At 43.0% G+C, this 27,452-nt stretch overlaps 1 protein-coding gene across 3 annotated transcripts in view; it reads right to left on the reverse strand.

The window, feature by feature from the left end:
• TRAF3 (TNF receptor associated factor 3) overlaps nucleotides 1-27,452 on the reverse strand; it is a 175,113-nt gene that overhangs the window by 118,335 nt on the left and 29,326 nt on the right. The window contains exon 1 of one of the 3 annotated variants that reach the window (XM_082242669.1): nucleotides 24,705-24,860. The exons of 1 other annotated variant lie outside the window; for it this stretch is intronic. In XM_082242669.1, coding sequence (XP_082098795.1) covers nucleotides 24,705-24,711 — 7 coding nt within the window. In that variant the 5' untranslated portion in view covers nucleotides 24,712-24,860. Of the gene's footprint in view, nucleotides 1-14,289; nucleotides 14,431-24,704; nucleotides 24,861-27,452 lie in introns of those variants that run through there. One more of the 3 variants, XM_082242671.1, reaches the window with a different exon arrangement.

Here is a 27,452-nt window from a genome sequence, read left to right on the forward strand (position 1 = left end):
CCTTAAATATTAGCGTCTAATTATAGAAACTCCGATTCCATTCCCCAGGCTGCACTGCCCCCTGTAGGTCATAATGCCCACTGCCACTCCACCGGGATCCCACGTCTTCATACTTTCTATGGATGCAGCCTGCCAACGTCTGGCACAGCCGGGGGGGCCATTTAAAGGGACACAGTTTTAACCACTTTAAGACCGGAAGGATTTGCCCCCTTAATGACCAGGCCCTATTTTGCGATTCGGCACTGCGTTACTTTAACGGACAATTGCGCAGTCGTACGACGCTGTACCCAAATAAAATTGACGTCCTTTTTTTCCCACAAATAGAGATTTCTTTTGATGGTATTTGATCACCTGTGTGATTTTAATTTTTTGCGCTATAAACAAAAAAAAGAGCGACAATTCTGAAAAAAAAAAATAAAAAAATCACATTCTGCTATATAATATTCCCAAAAAAAAATTTAAAAATCTAAATTTAACATTTTAGGCCAATTTGTTTTCTGCTACATATTTATGGTAAAAAAAAAAAATCACAATAAGCGTATTTTGATTGGTTTGCGCAAAAGTTATCGCGTCTACAAACTATGGGAAAGATTTATGTCATTTTTAATTTTTTTTTTTTTACTAGTAATGGCGGCGATCTGCGATTTTTTGCGGGACTGCGACATTGCGGCCGACAGATCGGACCCCTGACTAACTTTTTTGACACTTTTGGGGGTACCAGTGACATTACTACAGTAATCAGTGCGAAAAATATTCACTGTTACTGTAATAATGACACTGGCAGGGAAGGGGTTAACCTTATAGGTGATCAAGGGGTTAAAGGTGACCCTAGGGGAGTGATTCTAACTGTGGGGGGGCGTGGCTTGTGAAATGATCACAGAGACATGTGATCCTATATAGAAGGATCACATGAGCTCTGCGATCATCCCAGGGAGAAGGATGGTCAGCTGCGTTTACAACAGCCAACCGTCCTCTCTCTGCGGACAGTGATCGTGGGTGATCAAATACCACCAAAAGAAAGCTCTATCTGTGATGGAAAAAGGGACATCAATTTTGTTTGGGTAGAGCGTTGAATGACCGTGAAATTGGTAGTTAAAGTGCAGCAGAGCGGATTGACAAAAAATGGCCATTAAGGGGGTAAAACTTCCAGAGGTTAAAAGTAGTGATCGACCGATTAACGGCAACACCAATATATCAGGGGCCGATATGCACTTTCCCCGATATATGGGAATCGGCCTTTTGATTTACTGATATTGCCGATATTTCGGGAAAGTGCTGTACCGGAGTGATGGCTGCAGCTAGAGGCATCACCCCGGTACCGGTGTCCATAGCCAATGGTCGGCTGTCTTGTAATGACAACCGATGCGGCTCGCCGGGTCTCCCGTCCCACAGGGAGACACAGGAATCCTACCTTCACCGCCGCCATCTGACCAGGTCTCCATTGCTTTGAATTCTGCGCCATGTCATGACATCACTTCCGGTGCCGAATTAAAAAAAACGCACAGCATTCAAAACAGCCAAACTTGGCGTTTTGAATGCTTTTAAGTGCAGAGGAGGGGTTTGGGGTCTTTTAGACCCCCAGATGCCTCCACAAGAGTACCTGTAGGCATAAAAAAAAAAAAAAAAAAAAAAACTTTTTTTATTGTCCGAAAATATCGGCCGATACCGATATCCAATGACTAAAATATCGAAATCAGCGGTAAAAAAAAAAAAAAAAAAAAGATATCGGTCGATCAATAGTTAAAAGGTTAATCTCGAAAGACTCGGTAATAAAGTTCAACGCATACCTATTGTTTACTTGACACACGGTAGTAACCATATATAGACAATCTATTTAAAGGAAAGCTCCACCCAAGTGGAAACACCCCAGGGTGGAGGAGAACAAAGCCTGGAATGACGGGCAGGCCTTTCTAATGGGGCCCCATAGAGATAAAAGAGGATGGGATGGCACCTTTCTCCACTTGCCTGGAAGATTTTAGCTGACAAGCCGCCCTCCTCCTGCGTTCCCTGTGAGACGCTTATCCCAGGCAAGTGCTTGGAAATGAAGAATCATGCCGCCGCCTGTCAAAGCAGCCGTCTCCTTGCTAGCTGTGTTGCTGGATGGCCATAGGGGGGCGCCCTGTCTGACCTCAGAGCTAGCCTCAGGCAGCACCTAGGAAGATGGGATAAAGTACTACATGGGGAACAGAACACATAATAAAAATCAAACAGACTTCTTCTTTAAAGTGGAATTCCAGTCTGTATTAAAATAAAATTACAGTCAGCAGCTACAATTACTGTAGCTTCTGACTTTTGATATAAGGACACTTACCTGTCCAGGGATCCCATGATGTCGGCATCCCAAGCTGACCCGTCCTTCGGCTCCAGGCGCCGGCATCCTTATTAAGGGAAATGAGAAGGGACGCCTTGCACACAGCCTGTTTCCGACTGCGCATGAGCGAGTCGCCCTGCGCTTTCTGAATGGTCCCGCTGTCTTCTGTGTGTGTCTCCCAGAAGGCAGGAGGGGACAGAGGAGGGGTGCAAATTACATAGGTTGCACAAAAGTGGGAGTGGGTACCTGTTTTTGAAAGGTATCCGCTCCCCCCTGAAAGGCGCCAAATGTGAGTGGCGGGGGGGGGGGGGGGAAGCAAATAAGTGGAGCTTTCACTTTTGGGTGGAAATCCATTTTAAAGGCTCAAAACCATCTGTGTGCAGCAACCCCCCCCCCCCCGGCCCTGCCTAATACTTACCTGAGCCCCATCACTATCCAGCGATGTGCAGGGGAGCCTCAGCTCCCTAGTGACTCTCCCTCATCATTGGCTGAGACAGCAGCGGGAGCCACTCATCACAGCCAGTGAGCCAATAAGGAGAGAGGGAGGGGGCAGGGAGGGGCCGCGACTGCATAGCAAGCTGTTTTCTCTGGGGGCACCAGACAGGAGGGAGGGGCCAGGAGTGCTGGCGAGGGACCAGAGAAGAGGAAGATCGGGGCTGCTCTGTGCAAAACCATTACACAGAGCAGCTAATTATATCTATAATTTTATTTATTATATTATATTTTTATGTATTATTTTTATTTCTATTTTATACCTGTAATTATACCTATATTTTTATTTATTATATTTTTATTTCTATTTTATACCTGTAATTATACCTATATTTTTATTTATTTTATTATTTTTATTTATTTTATTATTTTTATTTCTATTTTATACCTGGAATTATACCTATATTTTTATTTATTATATTTTTATTTATTTATTATTTTTATTTCTATTTTATACCTGGAATTATACCTATATTTTTATTATATTATATTTTTATTTCTATTTTATACCTGGAATTATACCTATATTTATTATATTTTTATTTATTTTATTATTTTTATTTCTATTTTATACCTGGAATTATACCTATATTTTTATTTATTATATTTTTATTTATTTATTATTTTTATTTCTATTTTATACCTGGAATTATACCTATATTTTTATTATATTATATTTTTATTTATTTATTATTTTTATTTCTATTTTATACCTGGAATTATACCTATATTTATTATATTTTTATTTATTTTATTATTTTTATTTCTATTTTATACCTGGAATTATACCTATATTTTTATTTATTATATTTTTATTTATTTATTATTTTTATTTCTATTTTATACCTGGAATTATACCTATATTTTTATTATATTATATTTTTATTTATTTATTATTTTTATTTCTATTTTATACCTGGAATTATACCTATATTTATTATATTTTTATTTATTTTATTATTTTTATTTCTATTTTATACCTGGAATTATACCTATATTTTTATTTATTATATTTTTATTTATTATATTTTTATTTCTATTTTATACCTGGAATTATACCTATATTTTTATTTATTTTATTATTTTTATTTATTTTATTATTTTTATTTCTATTTTATACCTGGAATTATACCTATATTTATTATATTTTTATTTATTTTATTATTTTTATTTCTATTTTATACCTGGAATTATACCTATATTTTTATTTATTATATTTTTATTTATTTATTATTTTTATTTCTATTTTATACCTGGAATTATACCTATATTTTTATTATATTATATTTTTATTTATTTATTATTTTTATTTCTATTTTATACCTGTAATAATACCTATATTTTTATTTATTATATTTTTATTTATTTTATTTATTATTTTTATTTCTATTTTATACCTGTAATTATACCTATATTTTATTATATTATATTTTTATTTATTTATTATTTTTATTTCTATTTTATACCTGTAATTATACCTATAGTTTTAAAAAAAGCCTTTAATATCACTTCAAGTAAAAACGACAAGCCGGTGTTTTTTGTTTTACAACAGCCACATAGTGAGATTGGATTGTGCTCCAAGGAAACAAAAGCCCGTGGGGGGGGGGGGGGTCGTATTGAAATCAGGGTAGCTATGTAATAAAATTCTACAAGATCTCACACTACGCTAATAAAAGCGATATGATACAGAAGAAGAACGGGATGTCCGATAGGTTCATACAGGTGTGATGGACAGGTTGGCCAAATAGCGTACCTGGCCCACAGATCCTGGAGCTGATCCATCTGGTAGTCCATTGTCCCATTTACTATGCTGGTCTGAGGAACATGAGAAGGTGGATCTAAATATATGCAATGTTTAATAATGACAAAGACTGTTGCTGCAATAGCTGGCGGTGTGCCTAGTGCACGGTGTTACTTCCATCCCGGTGTAGAACAAAGGGGTGTGAGCTCTGCAGGCAAAGCATATTACCTCTATAGCTCTATAGGCGCCGGAATGAGCAGAGGCTCAATAAAACAGAAGACCTTTGCACCGTGCACATGTGAAGCATTATACAATACATTTCCATTATTTGGATAATAACGTCCCTCCAACCACAATGCAGGAAGCTGGTGTATGTGTGGTGTATGTGTGATGTATTTCTGCATACACGCAACAGCTGAATCATGCAGCGTCATAAATGTGACTCTCTTGGTGATATATGTTGCAATGGTTTAGGACATCGGTTGGGAACCCAATGAGAACATTCCGGTCACAGTGCCGATCTGCCGATGACATCTCAACCACGGTGGATAAAAATCAAAGATTTAAAAAAAAAAAAAAAGATAAAAAAAAAACAAAAAAAATAATCACATTTTTTTTTTTTTAAATAATCAAGATTTTTTTTATCAAATGTATTTTAATAAAAAATGCTTTTGGAGTAAAAATCAAGCTAAAAGATAGTTTTCTATTTAGGATAAATTAAAAATGTATTTTATTCAACATGAAGTGGAGCTTAGTTATGTAGGATGAGGCTGTATATTCTGCAATATTTACATTTTTGGTAAACTCATTCAACCAATCCAAGCCTTGCAAGTGGAGATAACATGCACTGCATTGATTAATTCACACTATTTCACAGTAACCATGGAGATATAGCAAAGTTCAGGAATATTCCATGGTTTTGCAGATCTATGTACACTAAAAACTGTATGATTGAATCGGTTCTGATATCGCTGTTTTACTAACCTGACAGCTTAATTATTCTAATCTTGCAGAAAATGCATTAAGATAAAAACCTTAAGGGTCCTTTCACATGAATGATCCGATCAGATCCGCCTGTCAGTTTTTTAAGCGGATCTGATCGGATCCTCCATGCATCCCTATGGGGGAGCGGATGTCAGCGGAGACATGTCCACTGACACCCGCTGTCATCCGCATCCGATCCTGTCCATGAAATCCAAAAACATGGAAAACCTATTTTCCACCCATCCAGGGGATAGGATGAGAACGGACAGGCGGCCTGCTCTCATCCGATTCCCCATAGAGGACAGCGGGGATCTGACCGCTCCCTCTCTGCACACAGAGTGGAGACGGAGCCATCATCTGCCTGCTCAGCGGGGATCGGCGGATCAATCCCCCGCTGAGCAGCACGGACTCCCCCGACGGAGCGAACCGTGTGAAAGAAGCCTAAGGCTTTAGAGCCAGTTTCATTTAAAGAGGAAGTAAACCCTCCTCAGGAAGTTGTACCTATAGGTAAGCCTATGATAAGGCTTACCTATAGGTACTGTAAATATCTCCTAAACTTACACCGTTTAGGAGATATTTACCTTTAATGCAGCCAGTGACGTCACTGGCGCATGCGCTCTGAAGGAACGGCTGATCGTGCCGTTCCTTCAGAGCCCCATGCCGTGACCGTCGGCTCCCGTGCGCGTGCGCGGGAGTGACGTCACCGCGGCTCCGGCCAATCAGATGACCGGATGCCGCGATCCCGGAAGACGGGCGACATGTCATGTCGCCCGTCATACAGGTAAGAGAGCGGCACGGCGGGGGCTCGTTCTAAGGTAAGTATTTCATAATGAGCTAGTATGCGAAGCATACTAGCTCATTATGTTTTTCTCTTGCAGGTTGTAAAAAAAAAAAAATTTTTTTAAATGAGTTTACAACCTCTTTAAGGCCTCTTGCACATGGCAGTATGTGAAACATAGTAAAGCATACAGAGCTATGCCTCGTACACACACGTTCAGATAAATCGGACAAAAATAATCGCTTTCAACTTGATCGCACGATAATCTGAACGTTAGCACACAGCTTTCAACAGCCGATCACGACAGTTCATCCAACAAAATCCCAAGGGACAAACAGGAAAACCTTTGTCGTACGATAGCCTAGCGAGCGACAATCGTTTCATCAGTACAGTATGCGTCCGCTAAAAATCGATCGACAGGACCGCGTATGATCAGAAACCCTTAAAGAGGAAGTAAACCCTCCTCTGCAAGTTGTACCTATAGGTGATCCTATGATAAGGCTTACCTATAGGTACTGTAAATATCTCCTAAACATGTACCGTTTAGGAGATATTTACCTTACATGCAGCCATTGACATCACTGGCGCATGCGCTCTGAAGGATCGGCCGCTGGTGCCGTTCCGTCAGAGCCCCGCGCCGTGACCGTCGGCTCCCACGCGCGTGAGCGGGAGTGACGTCACCGCAGCTCTGGCCAATCAGATGGCCGGATGCCGCGATCCCGGAAGACGGGCGACTGAACATGTCGCCCGTCATACGGGTGAGCGGGCGGCACGGCGGGGGCTCATTCTAAGGTAAGTATTTCATAATGAGCTAGTATGCGATGCAAAACCTCAAAACGCTTTAAAAATCGCCCCAAAGTAGCGCAGGGACTAATTTGAAGTCATTGGGACGTACAGATATGTCGTACAGATATGAACGGTACTCATTGGAAATCATAGATTACGACTTGTCATGCGACTTTGCAGTCCCAAATCGCACGTGTGAAAGGTGCCTTACAACCGCTTTAAAGTTCAGCTTTAGCCATAAAAAGCACCAAATTTCACAAGAAATAAAAAAAATGAAAAAAATAAAGAAGATCGGTATGCTGTAAATGTTATTTTCATCAGAAAACCTTCTAGACGTCTGTGGCATATTTTATACATTAGTTGCAGAGTTTTGCTATACCATCACTTTAAGGAAAATCCCCTAATACTTTCACAAGTACATAATCATTGCAACACAACTCTCCCAGGCCGGCTCACATGCACAGTAAATATTTGCTGCAAAATCAGAGCTGATTTGTCATTTCTAAGCATTAGATGTCTCCAGAAATAAAAAAAAAAAAAAAAATGAAATCATACAGTGCAAACTTTTCTTGTTTAGGGCTCATCCACACAGGACGTTTTTGCAGCTTTTTTTTTCTTTTTTAGTGGCGTCTGGTGTTTTTTTTTTTTTTTTTTACTGCCTCTGAACTCTTCTCTAGGTTAGTCTATGTGTCCATTCACACAAACCTTTGGAGGCATAAGCGGTTAGGGGCAGTAAACAAAAACAATAAAAAAATGACTGCCAGTGTTTGACTGTAAAAACGCAAAACGCCAAAAAAACACTGCTATAGGCGGCTAAATTATGTAAAATTTTAGGGACTGTTTTTACTGTAAAAGCGTTCAAAAACTAGGGGGGGGACAAAAAAAAAGTGGAAAAAACGCTATTCAAAAAACACGGTTTTTAACTACTTCAGCCCAGGAAGATTTACCCCCCTTCATGACCAGGCCTTTTTTTTTTTTTTTTGCGATACGGCACCACCTACTTTAACTGACAATTGCACGGTTGTGCGACGCTGTACTCAAAAAAAAAAAAAAATTGATGTCCTTTTTTCCCACAAATTATTGGTGCTTGCTCACCTCTGTGTTTTTTATGTTTTGCGCTATAAACAAAAAAAGGCCGACAATTTTGAAAAAAAAAAATTTTTTACTTTCTAAAACCTATACAAAAAAAAAAAAAAAAAGTAAAAAAAAACCTCTTCATCAGTTTAGGCCAATATGCATTCTGCTACATATTTGTGGTTAAAAAAAAATTCCCAAAAAGCGTAATGATTAATTTACACAAAAGTTATAGCATCTAAAAACGATTGTATATTTTTATTCATATTTTTTACTAGTAATGGTGGTGTACAGTGACTTACAGCGGTAATGCAATTTTCCGGCGGACTATCGGGCACTAACCGACACTTTTTGGGGACCAGTGACACTAACAGAAATCAGTGCTAAAAATATTTCCCGGGTCACTGTAGTAATGACACTGGCAGAGAAGGGGTTAACATCAGGGCGATCAAACAGTTAACTGTGTGCCTAGCTGGTGTTTCAGTGTAGTGGGGGAGGTGCTTTTACTGGTTGACATAATCTGCCTGGTTTACATAGACAGACTGGCATTCTGTCAGTGTAACAAACGATCGGTGTGCTCTGGTGAGGATCAAGCCCGTGGGACCCGCTGCGTGAAATCACTGTGGGAGCGAGCCGCCGGCGGCACGAGCTCCCACCCGAAACCTGGAGGTGCAGAATCACAGATATATACGGGATTCTGCAGAGAGCGGTCGCCCTGTAGCAGTAAATCTGCTATGCGGCGGTCGGGAAGCGGGTATTTTGGGTCTTGTATATCTGCCCGGAGTTGAGCTTTAGGCATACTGTATACAGTGAAGCCTGATGCCAAACATACTGAAAAGCAGATTTGGATCTTACATAGACTTTAATTGTAAAATGAGGAAGCTTTTAAAAACACAGCTGGTATTTGCCTTTCCAGCTGGTATTTGGGACTTTTTAAGGCGATCGGCGGAATTAAATCATTGGGAGGATTTGAATTTTAGATTAAAGATCATTCATAATTAAACAATGGCCATTCTGATTTTTAATTGCCTGTAGTAGGCGGCAGCTGAATCCTTTGTATTGTGATCACAGTAAAATTTTATTAGGTTGATCCTGAAAAAGAATAAAAGACATCCAGGAAACAAATACGGCAAGTCTTCTTTTTAATTGAGCCGGCTCATTTACTCCGACCTTACGCGTTGCGTAATGGTTTCTTCACAAGGGTGGCCAGGGAACAGTAAAAGCGGGTTGAGACCAGGATTATCTAACCAACCACCCCTTGACTGTCCATCAAAAGAAGAGCAGGCCTGTACACATACCGCGTCATGATGCTTTGCTTTGCCATGGCAAAAATGAGACAGCATGCCATATTAAGCGTGCGGCACCACCAAACATGACCCATTTGAGTGTGTGATGCCAGATCGCAACCGCCTTGCCACCACATGTAATACAAGCAGTTTGGGAGCAGTGGTGCAGTATTCATCAGGTTAGAGCAGGAAGTGAGGAGGCGACATATCCGGCACGGATTTTCAGAGGCGCGCTTAGAGCTACCGCACATATAAATGAGCCGGTAGGGTCATCTATTCAACGGACTGAGCTACTGAAAGCACCACAACAGATTAAAAAATCATACAGGTAGCATTTTCGGCAGTGCACTGCTTGTTAATGCAGTGCCGCACACTGTGCTTCAAATCACGTCGGTCGGCAAGGTGTGCTGGAGTACCGTGTAGAACGAATACCACTGCATGGGACCAATGGTTGGAATGTGTGTTGCTGCGCCTTACCGACACGAAATTGTGTGAATGGGGTCTTAGAAAGATAATTTTTATATTATTTAGGTTCCTGATGGGACACTGTACATGAAATACTTGGTCTCGTTTTCTTAGGTTCCCTGTAAAACTAGCTGCAATGTTGGACTAGGGTGGCCCCTACTTGGCACAGCCAGCAAAGAGATGGTGGCTTTGATGGTAAGCTCCTGTCTCTGGCTCTCAGCATTGGCCCGAGCAAACCACTAGCACAAGAAATACAGAGGAACATGAAACATGTCAGCCTCACCTCCCTTGGTATTCCACCTGCTGCCCATTGACTGGGAGCCGGAGACAGGAGCTCACTATCAAGACCACCATCTCTTTGCTGGCGGTGTCGGGAGGCTGGGCGGAAGGGGCGTCCTGTCCAACACCACATCTAGTGCTGTAGGGCAGTGGTCCTCACGGCCCACTAACAGGCCAGGTTTGCAAGATAACTGAAATACATCCCAGGTGATATAATTTGCTGCTCAGTGATTGCAGTACTCTAGTCTGCATCTCCCCAATGTAATACTTAAAATCTGGCCTGTTAGTGGGCCCTGAGGACCGGAGTTGAGGACCACTGCTGTAGGGCACCTAAGAAGATGGGTTACTAGTTACTACATGTCCTTCCCCAAACCTTATTCACCCCCCTATTGAAACATAGAATATATTCAGAAGCCTCTTCGGTCAACTGGCACCACTTTTGGAATCCATGGCTGGTCAATCCAGCACTGCTCTTCCTGACATCATAAGCCAGCCTGGGTGATAATAGAAGTGTCCGTGTCGCCCAGGCAGCCAAACCTAAAGAAGGACCCTTCTCCACTGCAGGAAAGAACAGAGAAGACTCCGAAACCTAGAGCGTCACATAACCACAGATTTCGAGGAATGTTGTAATCAGTTAGAATAAAACTCAACATTTAGAATGGGAGCACGGTGCAAGGGGCAGGGAGAAGCTTTAAAATTGACCACACACCCCCCAACTCTACTTTTAAAGGACATCTATCACGAGAAATTTGGTGACTGCCATGGCTGATCACCTACCCTAGCTGTCTGGCCTCTGTTGGTTTTCAATACCTTTTGGTAACGACTGACAAAGTATGCTGATAAGGCATTCTGACTCCACCATTCTGCTTACATCTGTGCCATAAAATTTTAAACCTAAAAATTATTTTTTAGATTTTTATAGCGTTGAGGGGTCAGGACTTACTCTACTGTTTTGGTGACCACTCTCATCGAAACTCGAGTCAATTGGAAATGTTAAAATTTGGAGGAGGACAGGAATAGAGGGGAAATCTTCCAATGGAGACTTCCGTTTTTGTACAACTAAGGCGCCGTTCCTGACTTTGTATAGATTTACTCTCACTGCCTGTTGTGTCTACGAGACAAAGTGAAGAGAAATCTCTCTAAAGGGAAACATTAAAAAAAAAAAAAAAATAGCTGGCAGGGATCCAACTATTCCATTTATACAGTAAAAAATTTTGTTTGGGATTTACATATACTTTACCAGGCATTCTTAGAAGGAGGTCAGCAATGGCAGGTCCTATATTTCACTCATGACAGGTTTCAATTAATGACACCTTCCATTCTTGTCATACAATATCAAAGCGAATCACTCTCCGTTCTGACAGTTGGCAGTGGCCCATGTGTGGGCAGAACATTGGCAGAGATGTTCTAAAGTGATCTCCTAATCTTCAGTTCATGGGCAGCTTAAAAGGACCCGTGACAAGAATAGAAAAAACAGCTAGAAAAGTGGCCCTTTAGCCTTCCCACCCCTCCAATGAACCAAAACCAAGCTCATTTAATTAAAAAAAAAAAAAAAAAAAAAAATTTGACCCTTTCGCTCCAAAAACAAGTCACTGACAGACACCCCAATTGCAGGGATTCTTAACCAGGGTTCCATGAAAACCTGGGGTCCCTCTGGAGGTTGCTGGGGGTTCCTTAAACAATAAGCAATTTCTGCCTCTCAGATAAGTTCCCACTCACACCATTGATTGTTTTGTCTATCTGTAAGGGGGGTAATTCTCCCCAATGACCACAAGTGTAAGGAGCATTCTTCCCACTGACCATCACACTAATGTACCATGAGTTGTGGATACAGTATCTCACAAACGTGAGTACACCCCTCACATTTTTGTAAATATATTCTATCTTTTCATGTGACAACACTGAAGAAATGACACTTTGTTACAATGTAAAGTAGTGAGTGTACAGCTTGTATAACAGTGTAAATTTGCTGTCCCCTCAAAATAACTCAACACACAGCCATTAATGTCTAAACCGCTGGCAACAAAAGTGAGTACACCCCTAAGTAAAAATGTCCAAATTGGGCCCAAAGTGTCAATATTTTGTGTGGCCACCATTATTTTCCAGCACTGCCTTAACCCTCTTAGGCATGGAGTTCACCAGAGCTTCACAGGTTGCCACTAAAATTACTTATATACGCTTATCTTTTTCTTCCTCCTAGTGTAATGGACAACTGCAGCTGGTGTGATTGTAAAACTCGAGTCACTGATGTGCAGGAATTAGGGAATAATCTGAGATCTAAATGTGTTGGAATTGCTTATGATCTCCAGGGTGAAGGCGCGGGAACTGGGGCCGACCCGGTGGCGCGGGAACTGGGGCCAACCCGGTGGCGCAGGAACTGGGGCCGACCCGGTGGCGCAGGAACTGGGGCCGACCCGGTGGCGCAGGAACTGGGGCCGACCCGGTGGCGCAGGAACTGGGGCCGACCCGGTGGCGCAGGGACTGGGGGTGATCTGAGGTCTGACGCTGCAGAAATTCGGGGGCTGATCTGAGGTCTGCGGTGCACTAATGATCACTCTCACTCTACTTGTCAAATGCAAATGGAAACCTAATGCAAGAAAGGTTGCTGACCCTTGTGGTAGTGATTTAGACCCTGTGGAAGGGTCAATGCCAAGGCACAATTGACCAAGGACTACCCAAATGTCTGACAGCTTTTCTCTTCACCATTTTAAGTTCAGGTGCCAATGTATCACATGTGCCATTGTTAGCCCTTTACATGCAATGATTGCTCAGCAATAGCAAGTATTTATATATAATATACATATTATATATATTTGTATAAGAAACCCTATCGCACCTCCTAGACAGAAAACACTGATTAATTCCATTGACTTAATTTCTCCAACACAGACAACCCACAGAACAATCAGCGTAACTGTAGCTTGCCATATTTTAAAATAAAATAATTAAAAAATAATAATCATATATTTTATATATATAATAATCATATATTTTATATATATAATAATCATATATTTTATATATATAATAATCATATATTTTATATATATAATAATCATATATTTTATATATATATATATATATATATATATATATATATATATATATATATATATATATATATATATATATATATATATATATATATATATATATATATATATATATACATACACACACACACATACACACACACACAGTATAAGCACACACAATATTCTTTTACGTCATGTAAAAGAATATTAAAAATAATAGTAGTGATGGTAAAATATTACATAATAAATATATATAAAAATGTAAATAATATAAATATAAAATACTAATATATTATATTATATAAATATAATACTTATATATATATTATATAAATATAAAATACTTATATATATATATTATATAAATATAAAATACTTATATATATATATATATATATATTATATAAATATAAAATACTTATATATATATATATATATTATATAAATATAAAATACTTATATATATATTATATAAATATAAAATACTAATATATTATATAAATATAAAATACTAATATTATATAAATATAAAATACTAATATTATATAAATATAAAATACTAATATTATATAAATATAAAATACTAATATTATATAAATATAAAATACTAATATTATATAAATATAAAATACTAATATTATATATATATATATATATATATATATATATATATATATATATATATATATATATATATATATATATATATATATATATATATATATATATATATATATATACATACATATACACACACATCATATAAAATAATAATATATTAAAATATATATAAAAATAATAGTAAAAATTACTAAATATAGAATGGAAAATCAGCTGATTTAAGCAAATTACTTTCTACAGAGTATACATAAACTGATTTTATAAAAAAAAAAAAAAGGGGGGAAAAATAGAAAAAAGGGAAACCCAACTTGGGTTTTAAAACTGTGAACCGAACTCAGGTGCTATAGAGCCGAGAAGGCACCACCTGCGATATGGTGTTAGTGAACTAACCCAACCCCGACATAGACGGATTTTTAAAAGTCCTACAAAACACAAACCTTTAGCTGTCGTCGTACAACATTCTCCTTGCTTGTTGACCCTCAAGAGGACTTCAGGTGGTCAGCCATGTAATAATACTTCATAGTAAAAAGTCCCATCAAAGTTTCCATTCAATTCCATTTTGGGGACATAAAGAGACATGGACAGAGTGTGACTTCTCACAACCACCATGCACTGAATGATGGCTGTCCACCTGATGAAGGGAGGAATTTTCCGAGGTTGTGAAGGAAAGTCCTCCTTCTATGGACAAATCTAGTCCAGGAACCACCAAAAGTCCCCAAAAAAATAAAGCAGTTTCATCAGTCACACGTGTGATAAGGAAAAATGCAAAACTCAAGTTCAGAGGAAAGAACCCGACATCCTGGAGACTATTTCACAGTGAGTCAACACGAGCAACCTCCCCGCAGCAGCTTAAAGGATGGCGTCCTAATTAGGAAGGATGACACAACCATTGTAGTGCAGCTTTCACAACACGAAGAATGACATACCATGACGTATGTGCCGGGACTGTACAGTCAGCCAGGAACTATGAGATGGAGCGCATTCCACAACTGCCTCTCCATCATCTTAAAAGGGGTTATGACTTTCCCAGTAGAAGGATCTACTCTTCGCCTAAAGCAATTCACAATTAAAATAGAAAAAGGGGCTATACCCTTCAGAGTCCAGGTTTTCATGCTATCGTTTGTAACCAACCTCCTCCCTCCACATCAATGTCTACACTTTTCCTGCATGCTGGTGGAGAGGTAGCTACTGTAAAGTTGCATGCCGTCTAAAAAAGGCTTAAAAACTATTCACTTATGGCAATGGGCCTAGAAAGGTCTTAGACCCCTTTCACATTTGTGCGACTTGTCCTGCAACTTGGGACTGCAAAGTCGCATGGCAAGTCGTACCCCATGATATCCAATGAGTACAGTTCATATCTGTGCGACTTCAATCAAAAGTAGTCCGTGCACTACTTTGATGCAACTTGAGGTCCATAGATCTCAATATTACACAGGCATTTCCCATAATACATTTCTATTGAAAGTTAAGAAGATTACCCCACATATATATGTGCAGAAAAATAAAAACAGACAAAAAAATAAAATGAAGGTACAGACTGGGGACACATTTTCAAAAAACACATCAGGTTTCAAGAATAACCCTTAGGCCCCTTTCACTCAGGCGGGGACCGTTCAGATCCCCCTGTCCGTTTTTTTGGCGGATCTGAATGGTCCCCCCATGCATCTCTATGGGGCATCGGATGTCAGTGAAGGCATGTCCGCTGACATCCAATCCGATCCGTCAAATCTGGACGGATGGAAACCCTATTTTCCCATCCGATTTCCCCCATAGAGATGCATGGGAAACTGACAGCTCTGTCTCCATTCACAGCGCAGAGACACAGCTGTCATCCTCCTGCTCAGCGGGGGATCGGCGGCTCGATCCCCCGCTGAGAAAAACGGAATCCGTCCAACAGGCGGATAGTGTGAAAGGAGCCTTGTTCAGTTCATCAGTTCAGTCATGTCAAAATGAATCAGTTTTTCGTCCGTTTTTCATCCATTTTTCATCCGTGTTTTTTTTTTACATCCACTACCAATGCAAAAACTGTGTGCGGAGAGGGAGGTGTCACAGCCCCCGCTGCTCTCTATGGGGGATCGGATGAGAGCGGACCGCCTGTCCGCTCTCATCCGATCCGATCCCTGAACGGATGGAAAAATAGGGTTTCCATCCGTCCAGATTTCACGGACAGGATCGGATACGGATGGCAGCGTACGATGGTCCACTGACATCCGCTGCCCCATAGAGCTGCATGGAGGATCCGATCAGATCCGCCTAAAAAACTGCCAGGCGGATCTGAACGGATCGGCCGCGTGAAAGAGCCCTAAAGCCCCTTTCACACATACGGTCCGTTCAGTTCATCAGTTCAGTCACGTCAAAATGTATCAGTTTTCCATCCGTTTTTCATCCGTTGTCATCTGTTTTTTGTCAGTTGTTATCCGTTTTTCATCCGTTGTCATCCGTTTTTCATCCGTTGTCATCCGTTTTTCATCCGTTGTCATCCGTTTTTCATCCGATCCGTTTTTTTGATGGATGAAAAATAGGGCATTCATCCATTCAAAAAAACGGACATTGACGGAAGCGGATGAAAGCGGATGTTAACTGATGATCATCCGTTGTCATCCGTTTTTACATAGAGATACATTGATGTCCGTTTTTCATCTGTCAACGGATGGATGAAAAACGGACAAACGGACAGCATGTGTGAAAGGGGCCTAATAGACATCACATCTCTGAAGACAAGTAGTGCTAGCATTTTTGCCGGTTTCTCCTGCAAGACAACAAGAGACACCTGCCAAAAAACGCATGGAAAAACAAAAAGTAAAAGTAAAACGCACCCGGAAAACGCATCAACCGCAACCTGCAAGTCAAGGATTACCAATATGACGATGGACATTGGTTGGAGACACACACACTCATTCAAGCCTTTTAGAAGATGGGCCAAGAGCTTGGGTTCACCAGAGCTAGCAGTGACTGGAGCAAGAGAGTAATCGCCACAGCTATAACATAGAATAGTTCAATGCCACAATATTCACAGCAAGATTTAATTATCGTTCAACCATTAAAAAAATATAGTTTTTCCATTAAGCTGACCATCCACAGTTCTCAAAATGGTTGTTGGCTACAGGATTCGATATACCATCTCAGATAAATTCCAAATGTTTGTTGGATTTCCATGCCAATGTTATCAATTATTTATTTTTTTTTGCTTTTGGGACGGACAGAAGTGAATGCGATCAAGGTTAGAATTGCGTTTGAACAGATAAGAAAAAAAAAAAATTCTATTCCTCCATTTTGCTCATTGCTACGGTCAAAAAGGGTCGGCACTTTGACCATGCTATCTATTAGAAAATCCAAACGACCATTTGTGAATGAAATTCTTCCAGTGTATGGCTGGAATACCTTATTTAAAAGACAAAGAAAACAGGAGAGCGCCTCTGAGTGTAGTATTTAATGGATCACAGGTGATCCATTAAATACTACACTCAGAGGCGTTTTCCCGTTTTCTTTTTTTCCTATATGGACGCTTGAGGTGGCTTCACTCTGGAGGAGATGCTTTAGCCCTAGTATGGATTATGCACCAACCTTCTACAGCAGGGGTCTTCAAACTATGGCCCTCCAGTAGTACAGGAACTACAATTCCCATCATGCCTAGTCATATCTGTGAATGTCAGAGTTTTACAATGCCTCATGGGACGTGTAGTTCCGCAACAGCTGGAGGGCCGTAGTTTGCGGATTTCTGGTCTACGGAGCAGTGCTCCGGCATTTTATGTTTATTTAAGACATAGCGCCGGTTCACACTGGCGCAACGCTACATTCAGGGGCGACCTCCGAGATCGCGATGCGAGCAGCGCGCCGCGACCTCAGAGCGGCCGCCACAGACTTCATAACATTGAAGTCTATGGCGGTCGCCTCCTGGTCGCCCCAAAGAAGCTCCGGACCCTTTTTCTAGGTCGGAGCGACTTGTGTCGCTCCTATTAAAACGGGTCCGTAGCTTCCCTATGGGAGGCGACCTGCGGCGACCTGTGAGGCGACCAGGTCGCCCTAGTGTGAACCGGGGCATAAGCAGCTGTCTAGAAAATACAACCACTGATGCTGGCTAAAATTTTCCGGCAATTTCGACCTGCTTTTAATGGCAAAAAAATTGGAACAGAACTGAATCTACCACCAACAATTTAGAGTAATGGCCCGTACACACGTGCAGATTGTCGGCCGAAAAGATTCGGCCGACGACCGATTTTCGGCTTGTTAGTATGATGCTTCCGACAGCCGACAGCGCACTTTCGGCCAAACAGAATCTGTCGTGCAAGCATTAAAATGTTTGTATGCCGACACCAGAACGGCCGATTGCTCGCCAGTCAGTACAGAATTCGGCCGACAGACAGCAGATTTGCAAGACTGGGCATGCTCAGAAAAGAAAAAAAGACAAGGAAAGTTAACCATCACATGACATCACTTCTGCAGTCGGCTGTTGTTGGCCGACAAAATTTGTGTGCAGTCTTTTGCAGTTTTCAACAGACACGACAGCCCTCGGACAAAAGACGGCCGATCGTTCGGCCGACGATCGGTACGTGTGTACGGGGCTTAATTTTAAGCGAGGACAGCAGGAGGTCATTTTGATCTTGTCGATTGTTTTTTTCTCAAATGAAAATTTATACAAATTGCCCGTACAATGCTCTCTGTATGGTTGCCATTCGGATTCGGTAAATAAATTAACATTATTAAGCAGATAAACCCTCAGAATCTACTTGGAGAAAGCCACACACACACCACAACAACCCCATAAAACAAAACAATCACACTATAAAAAGTCATCATCTCTAGATGCGCATTGCTGGTGGAAGATTTATTTTTCTTTTATTGGCCAACGCCACAAAGATTTGGCCCGTACACACGATAAGAAAATCGGAAGGGAAATTTCGTCCGACGAACGATCTGACGATTTTCGGATTGTTAGTATGTTGCTTTCGAAAGCCGATTACAGATTTTCGGACGACAAAAACTGGATGTGCAGGCTATAAAAATTTTATCGCACGTCAACACAACGTCCGATTTTGGCTTAATTAGTAAAAAAAAAAATCTTAAGAGCAAGACTAGGCATGCTCAGAGACTAAAGAATACATACAAAACAATTCAACACATGACATCACTTCTGAAGTAGAATTCTATCGTACGGGAAAAATTCGTATGAAAATAACCTCTTCACTTTCCACATGACACTAGCATGCAACAAAAAACGGACGACAGATCGTTCAATAATCTGATTCTGTGTACGAGGCTTAAAGATCCTGTGTAAATTCTGCACTTTTAATGGATGTAGGGGAAGAAGGGTTGCAGATAAACAGGTACAACTTACGTTGGAGCATCTGTTTTATCTCTAAGGTTAGTCACTTCACTGGGCATATGTGAGGGTTTACAACCACTTTACTGTGGAGTTGATTTACTAAAAATGCAAAGTGCAAAATCTGGTGCAGCTGTGCATGGTAGCCAATCAGCTTCCAGGTTTTAGCCCCCGTTCACATTGAAATCGTGAGACTTCATCTGAGCTCGTACGATTTCAAAGCCGCATTTCAGTCTGACTTCGGGAGGACGTCTTGAAAGACATCATGCACAGATGTCTATTGAAGTCGCCCTGAAGTTGCCAAAAGTAGTCCAGGAACTACTTTTGGAAATCGGTGCGCACCTATTGGGACAGTGCCCTTGCTGGCAATAGGCTATGATTTGACATGTGATTTGACCTGTCAAACGGCACATCAATGTCAATCAATCAACATCAATCGCGCCAATGTGAAGGGGGGGCTTATTGTCAAAGCCTAATTGAACAAGCTGAAGTTAGCAGCTGATTGGCTGCACAAGATTTTGCATTCTCCGGTTTTTAGTAAATCAACCCCTGTGTCCATTTCAGACTTCTATCCCTTGTGCGCGCAAGACCAGACCACCATAATCACCCAGAGTCACTCAAACCCAGGGGTGAACTGACAACTCATGGGGCCCCCGGGCAATCAGAGATCATGGGGCCCCCTGTGTCCACACTCAAGTCACACAAAGCCCCACCTACAAATTGCAGCTCAGCCACATAGATTGGGCATTTAAATATCTACCACAGCATAGCCTGCATGGAAGTTCCTGGCTTCTTTTTGTAGTGTGTAGCCTCTAATGGGGCCCCCTACTGACCCTGGGCTCTCGGGCAGTGCCCTAATGCCCGAATGGTCAGTCTGCCCCTGCAAGTCAAACCACCAGATCAGAGGTGCAATTGGAGAGAACAGCAAAGTGTGAACGATCCTCCACAATTTTTGTTGTCGGCAACTTTGTGAGTTTAAACTTCTCCTAGTGGTCCCAGAGGTGCCCAGGCCGAGCTTTGATGGGTCTTGTTTGCACGTTACGCTGTGTTGGTATGAAGAATAGTTAATAAGGCTCATTGGTGTAAATGGACCACCATATGAGGGTTATAACCTCAAGGCATCTATATGTGGTCCTTCACCGGATGGTCAAATGACCATCGCTGTTTGCCATGCAATGTCGGGTCTATGAATGGCACACTTTTGCAGGACAAGCAGCGCACTTGCATAGCTGCACCGGATTTTGCACTCTATGGTTTGCTAGCAAAATCAACCCCTGTGACCATTTCAGACTTCTATCACTTGTGCATGCAAGACCAGACCACCATAATTGCCCAGAGTCTCTCAAACCACCAGGTCAGTACTGCAAATGGAGAGGAAAGCAAAGTGTGAAAGATCCTTCACAGTTTCGGGATCCGCTGGGTTGATATGAAGAATAGTTAATAAGGCTCATTGGTGTAAATGGACCACCATATGAGGGTTATAACCTCAAGGCATCTATATGTGGTCCTTCACCGGGATGGTCATATGACCATCGCCGTTTACCATGTGATGGCGGGTCTATGAATGGCACACTTTTGCAGGACAAGCATATGAGGGTTATAACCTCAAGGCATCTATACGTGGTCCTTCACCGGGATGGTCATATGACCATCGCTGTTTGCCATGCGATGGCGGGTCCATCAATGACAATATCGCAAGGCAAGCAGCGCACAGCTGCACCAGATTTTGCACTCTCTGTTTTTTAGAAAAACAACCCCGTGACCATTTTAGACTTCTATCCTTTGTGTGTGCGCAAGACCAGACCACCATACCTACCCTGAATCTCTCAAACCACCAGATGGGTCCATCAATGGCCCACCATCACAAACCAAGCAGCGCACTTGCACATGCTCAGGAAAAACAGAGAGAACGTATTCGGAACTAATATCTCGCTGTTTATGAGCATGTGACAAAAAAAAGGTCATATGGCCATCCCGGTGAAGGACTACAATAGATGCCTTGAGGCTTTAGCCACCATTGACACCAAGGAACTTTATTGACTATTCTTCATATCAACTCAGCGTAACGTGCAAACGACAAGTTCAAACACCATATTCCCAAGGCGAGCGTTCCTGAAAAATGGCCGTAGGTGCTGCAGCGATCACTGGCTGGAAACCGAAAGCATTCAAAGCGAGGAGGATGTCACCAGCGCACCGAGGATCTCAGCAAATCCTTGGTGTGCTGGTAACGTGCAAACGAGACCCATCAAAACTCGGCCTGGATACCTCCGGGACCACCAGGAGAAGTTTACACCTACAAGATGGGGGCAACAACAAAAACGTGTGGATACGGAAACTGTGGGGGCTCATTTTCACCTTGCTGTTCGGTTGCGTTGGTGTTGTGTTAAGGTAGCACCATCATTTTTATTGGGCTGTCAATGTCAAAAATATGTGGCTTTTTATGCGTTTATCATGCTTTGTGGAGTGCTGCCTAATGCCCCGTACACACGCATCGATTATTGGCCGGGAATTTTCGGCCAACGTCCGATCTTCGGCTTGTTAGTATGATGCTTCCGACAACCGACTGCGACTTTTCGGCCAAAAAAAATCTGGTGTGCAGGCTATAAAATTTTTGTTGGCCAACAACACAACGGCCGATTTTCCGTCAGTCAGTACAGATTTCGGCAGACAAAAATCTGATAAGCAAGTCTGGGCATGCTCAGAGAAGAAAAAGCACAAAGAAAGTAAACCAACACATGACATCACTTCTAAAGTAGGTTTTTGTTAGCCGAGAAAAATCGTGTGCAGTCTAGGCACATTCCAACCAACAAAACACAACTCTGGACAAAAGTCGGCCGATCGGTCGGCCAATAATCGTTGCGTGTGTACGAGGCATTAGTGTGTCGGGGTACCATTCAAAATGAAGTTCACATTCGGGCATTACCACAACGCACCACCAAGAAGTGTAAATGAGCCCTTAATGCAGACGCATTCACTTAAGCAATCCATTGCGTTGAGGTAGTCCATTCATTCTATTGGGAGCCGTTTGCTTGGTGATCGCCTACTAATGATAGCGATTTAAGGAGTGTGATCGACCTACTAAAAAAACCTCCCCTGTAGCTGTAGTCCAATGAGAACTCTTTAAACTTCGTGGTTCTAAGGGCCATGTCAGACGGGCAAATTATTCGCAGCAATTCCAATTTGGAATTTTTTTGTAACAGCAATTTTTATATTTTTTTTGTACGTTGTTTTAGATTATGTTATCGCTTACGCGCCAATTTTACGACACTTTGTAAACACTCGGCATTTCATGTCACTGACCAGCTCACCAGTGACAATCGCCCTTCCTTCGCCGCTATAAATCGCTAAATGAGCAGAACCCACCAACCCAATGCTGGACCAATAGTATAGCTTGCAGCAGCACCAAATCTCCAGCACGCCTACCGACTCGCTTCTTAGCCTTAGCTGTCTATCTAGGAATCAGAATATCACACAAGAAATGTTAAAATGATATTGACAAGAACGCTCTCCTGTGTTGATAATGCTTGCCGCCATCGAATGACAACCTGGAACCTGACCGCCGATGCTCAGGACATGGCGGATGCCCCGACTGGACTATTTTGACTTTAAAATAAAACCAAGTGTCATGTTTGGGGGTGGCTGAATCGCCCTAACTTGTCGCAGGATACTGCTGATTCCGACCTGAGGTCTCTGAACCCAGACGCAGTCCCCGGTCCTGAGCCCAAACGCAGTCCCCGGTCCTGAGCCCAAACGCAGTCCCCGGTCCTGAGCCCAAACGCAGTCCCCGGTCCTGAGCCCAAACGCAGTCCCCCAGACCTGAGCCAAAACGCAGTCCCCCAGACCTGAGCCAAAACGCAGTCCCCCAGACCTGAGCCAAAACGCAGTCCCCCAGACCTGAGCCAAAACGCAGTCCCCCAGACCTGAGCCCAACGTAGTCCCCGGACCAGAGCCCAACGCAGTCCCCGGACCAGAGCCCAACGCAGTCCCCGGACCAGAGCCCAAACGCAGTCCCCGGACCAGAGCCCAAACGCAGTCCCCGGACCAGAGCCCAAACGCAGTCCCCGGACCAGAGCCCAAACGCAGTCCCCGGACCAGAGCCCAAACGCAGTCCCCGGACCAGAGCCCAAACGCAGTCCCCGGACCAGAGCCCAAACGCAGTCCCCGGACCAGAGCCCAAACGCAGTCCCCGGACCAGAGCCCAAACGCAGTCCCCGGACCAGAGCCCAAACGCAGTCCCCGGACCAGAGCCCAAACGCAGTCCCCGGACCAGAGCCCAAACGCAGTCCCCGGACCAGAGCCCAAACGCAGTCCCCGGACCAGAGCCCAAACGCAGTCCCCGGACCAGAGCCCAAACGCAGTCCCCGGACCAGAGCCCAAACGCAGTCCCCGGACCAGAGCCCAAACGCAGTCCCCGGACCAGAGCCCAAACGCAGTCCCCGGACCAGAGCCCAAACGCAGTCCCCGGACCAGAGCCCAAACGCAGTCCCCGGACCAGAGCCCAAACGCAGTCCCCGGACCAGAGCCCAAACGCAGTCCCCGGACCAGAGCCCAAACGCAGTCCCCGGACCAGAGCCCAAACGCAGTCCCCGGACCAGAGCCCAACGCAGTCCCCGGACCAGAGCCCAACGCAGTCCCCGGACCAGAGCCCAACGCAGTCCCCGGACCAGAGCCCAACGCAGTCCCCGGACCAGAGCCCAACGCAGTCCCCGGACCTGAGCCCAACGCAGTACTCGGACCTGAGCCCAACGCAGTACTCGGACCTGAGCCCAACGCAGTACTCGGACCAGAGCCCAACGCAGTACTCGGACCAGAGCCCAACGCAGTACTCGGACCAGAGCCCAACGCAGTACCCGGACCTGAGCCCAACGCAGTACTCGGACCTGAGCCCAACGCAGTACTCGGACCTGAGCCCAACGCAGTACTCGAACCTGAGCCCAACGCAGTACTCGGACCTGAGCCCAACGCAGTACTCGGACCTGAGCCCAACGCAGTACTCGGACCTGAGCCCAACGCAGTACTCGGACCTGAGCCCAACGCAGTACTCGGACCTGAGCCCAACGCAGTACTCGGACCTGAGCCCAACGCAGTACTCGGACCTGAGCCCAACGCAGTACTCGGACCTGAGCCCAACGCAGTACTCGGACCTGAGCCCAACGCAGTACTCGGACCAGAGCCCAAAGCAGTACTCGAACCAGAGCCCAAAGCAGTACTCGAACCAGAGCCCAACGCAGTACTCGGACCTGAACCCAACGCAGTACTCGGACCAGAGCCCAACGCAGTACTCGAACCTGAACCCCAAACAATGGTCACCCCCCATGACTGCCTTCATACACCATTCAAAGTCATGCATTAGACATTTGTGCCCTAGAGGGGGGCACAGAGGGGTACAAGTCTCAGCCAGGGCACCCCAAAATAAGTAGGTGGAGCATGGGGGAGGTGCAGAAGCTGGGGTGCAGGGGAAGGAGGAGGCACCAGCAGCAGATCAGCTCCCCCTCCCCCCTATGACAGGCTGGCATGATGCATGGTACTTACTATTCATCAGTGAAGTCCTGTACAGCTTGGCCTGCAGCAGGGCACACACACCTCAATGCAGCTGCCACTTCTATCGGTCTGCAGGAGAAGCCGGACAGCCCCCCTCCATCCATCCATGCTGCTGCAAAGGCTTCTTCTCTCCGCCCTGGAAAGTCCCTCGCTAACTTCCTGTGCTATGGAAATCCCCTTTGCTGACTGTTACACATGCTTCAACCTCCGGAGGGGGGCTGCTGCCCTCTACTGGCCAGCCTAGGGCACTGACAACGCGAAGCTCAGCTGTATCTGATACACCACTTAGGGAATCGCTGCTGCCATCTAGTGCCCAATGCGGGAACTGACCACAGAAGGCTGAGCAGTCAGCAGGCATTTTCTGGCACTTTTTTTTTACATGTTTAAATCAGTATTTTATTGCTAGAAAATAACTTATAATCCCCAAACATTATACATTTATTTTTTGCAGAGACCCTAGGGAATAAAATGGCGATCATTGCAATTTTTTTATGTCATGCGGTATTTGTGTAGTGGTTTTGCAAATGCAATTTTTTGGGAGAAAATACAGTTTAATTAATTAAAAAAAAAAAAAAAAAACAATATTTGCCCCAATTTCTTTGCAAAATATGAAATATGTTGTTACATAGATACCTAACCTTTCATGCTTTAAAATCGTGGAATAGCAACAAACTGCAGTACGTAAAAATCTCCATAGGCCTTTACAGGTTACCTGTTTAGAAAGGGATCTCCATTATTGATCGACTAATATCGTTTTTTTACCGCCGATACCGATATTTTGGTCATCGGATATCGGTATCGGCCGATATTGGCCAATATTTTCGGAGATAAAAAAAAACATTTTATTTTTATTTTTTTTTAATGTCTACAGGTACTGTGGTGGAGGGATCTGGGATCAAGTTTTTTTTTTGTTTTGAATGCTGTAAGTTTTTTAATTCGGTGCCGCCAGTACCCGGAAGTAATGTCATGTCGTGACATCACTTCCGGGTACTCTGCAGCGCCGAATTCAAAGAAATGGAGACCCGGTCAGACGGCGGCGGTGAAGGTAGGATGCCCGGGTCTCCCGGTGGGACAGGAGACCCAGGTGAGCCGCGGGAGGGAGGCGTCCCCTCCCGCTCCTTGGAATGACAGCCGAGCGGCTTCTCAGCCGCATCGGTTGTCATTACAAGTCAGCCGACCGTCGGCTATGGACACCGGTACTGGGGTGATGCCTCTAGCTTCAGGCATCACCCCGGTACAGCACTTTCCTGAAATATCGGCAATATCGGTAAATCAAAAGGCCGATTCCGATATATCGGGGAAAGTGCATATCGGCCCTCGATATATCGGTGTTGCCGATAATCGGTCAATCACTAATCTCCATAGCTCCCAACTGACCCTGATTTCAAGGGACTGTCCCTGATTTCGAGGGACTGCCCCTGATTTGGCACAAAGTCCCCCTGTCCCTCTTTCCTCCTCATTTGTCCCTCATTTTGGTCTGATCTATATAGTTGTATATAAAATGCACTTTTTAGCTTTCCAAAAAGTGGTTTCCAGTGCTAAACCTTTCATCCAATTTCTAAATTGCTGCATTTGTAAATGTCAAAAGCCAATATAAAAGAATAGTAGTGGTAAAAAAAAAACAAAAAAAACTTGTGGATTGAACTATTTTTTTGTATAATTCTCCTCTTTAAGGAGGCGTGGCAGGGGGTGTGTCCTATGCCTACATACTTTTACTAATAGCTGTCCCACATTCCCCTACCAAAAATTTGGGAGGTATGGATCTCCAAACTACAGCCCTCCAGCTGTTGCAGAACTACACGTCCCATGAGGATTGTAAAACTCTGACATTCACAGACGTGACTAGGCATGATGGGAATTGTAGTTCTTGAACTGGGAGGCCATAGCTTGGAGAACCCTGGTTTAAAGTTACAGAGATGGTCTAGCACTAGAATTATTACTCTCGCTCTATTGTTTGCGGCGATACCTCAAATGTGTGTTGCAAATACCGTTTACATATGCATGCGTGACTTAGGTATGCATTCGATTCTGGGCGCATGCGCAGAGGGATGGGGGCATTTCCATTTTTTTTTCTTTATTTATTTTACTTTTTATTTTTACACTGTCTCTTTCATTTTTTTTATCACTTTTTTTCCTACTACAAGGAATGTAAAAATCCCTTTTACTGTAATAGAAATAAGGATGACAGGTCCTCTTTATGGAGGGATCTGGAGTCAAAAAGACCCCAAATCTCTTCTTTAACTTTAAAAGCAAAATACCAAAAGAACATTTTTTTTTTTGATCTTTTGCTTTAACTACTTTAATACAGGGCACTTTCACCCCCTTCCTGCCCAGGCTAATTTTCAGCTTTCAGTGTTGTCGCACTTTGAATGATAATTGGGCGGTAACACAACACTATACTCATATGAATTCTTTACAATTTTCTTCACACATATAGAACTTTCTTTTGGTGGGATTTAATCACTGCTGGGTTTTTTTTATTTTTTGCTAAAAAACAAACAAAAAAAACACAAAAAAGACCAAAAATTTTGAAAAAAAAAAAGTTTTTCCACTTTCACTGATGTGCGCTGATCAGGCTGCACTGATGGGCACTCATGAGGTGGCACTGATGGGGAGCCCTGATGGAGAATCACTAATATGCAGCACTGATGGGCACTGATAGGTGGCACTGATGGGCACTGAAAGGCAACACTGATTGGCATAACTGATGGGCACAGACTGGTATCACTGATGGGAACA

The sequence above is a fragment of the Pelophylax lessonae genome, assembly GCF_965119305.1.
Source record: "Pelophylax lessonae genome assembly, chromosome: 13".
NCBI classification, from domain to species: Eukaryota; Metazoa; Chordata; class Amphibia; order Anura; family Ranidae; genus Pelophylax; species Pelophylax lessonae.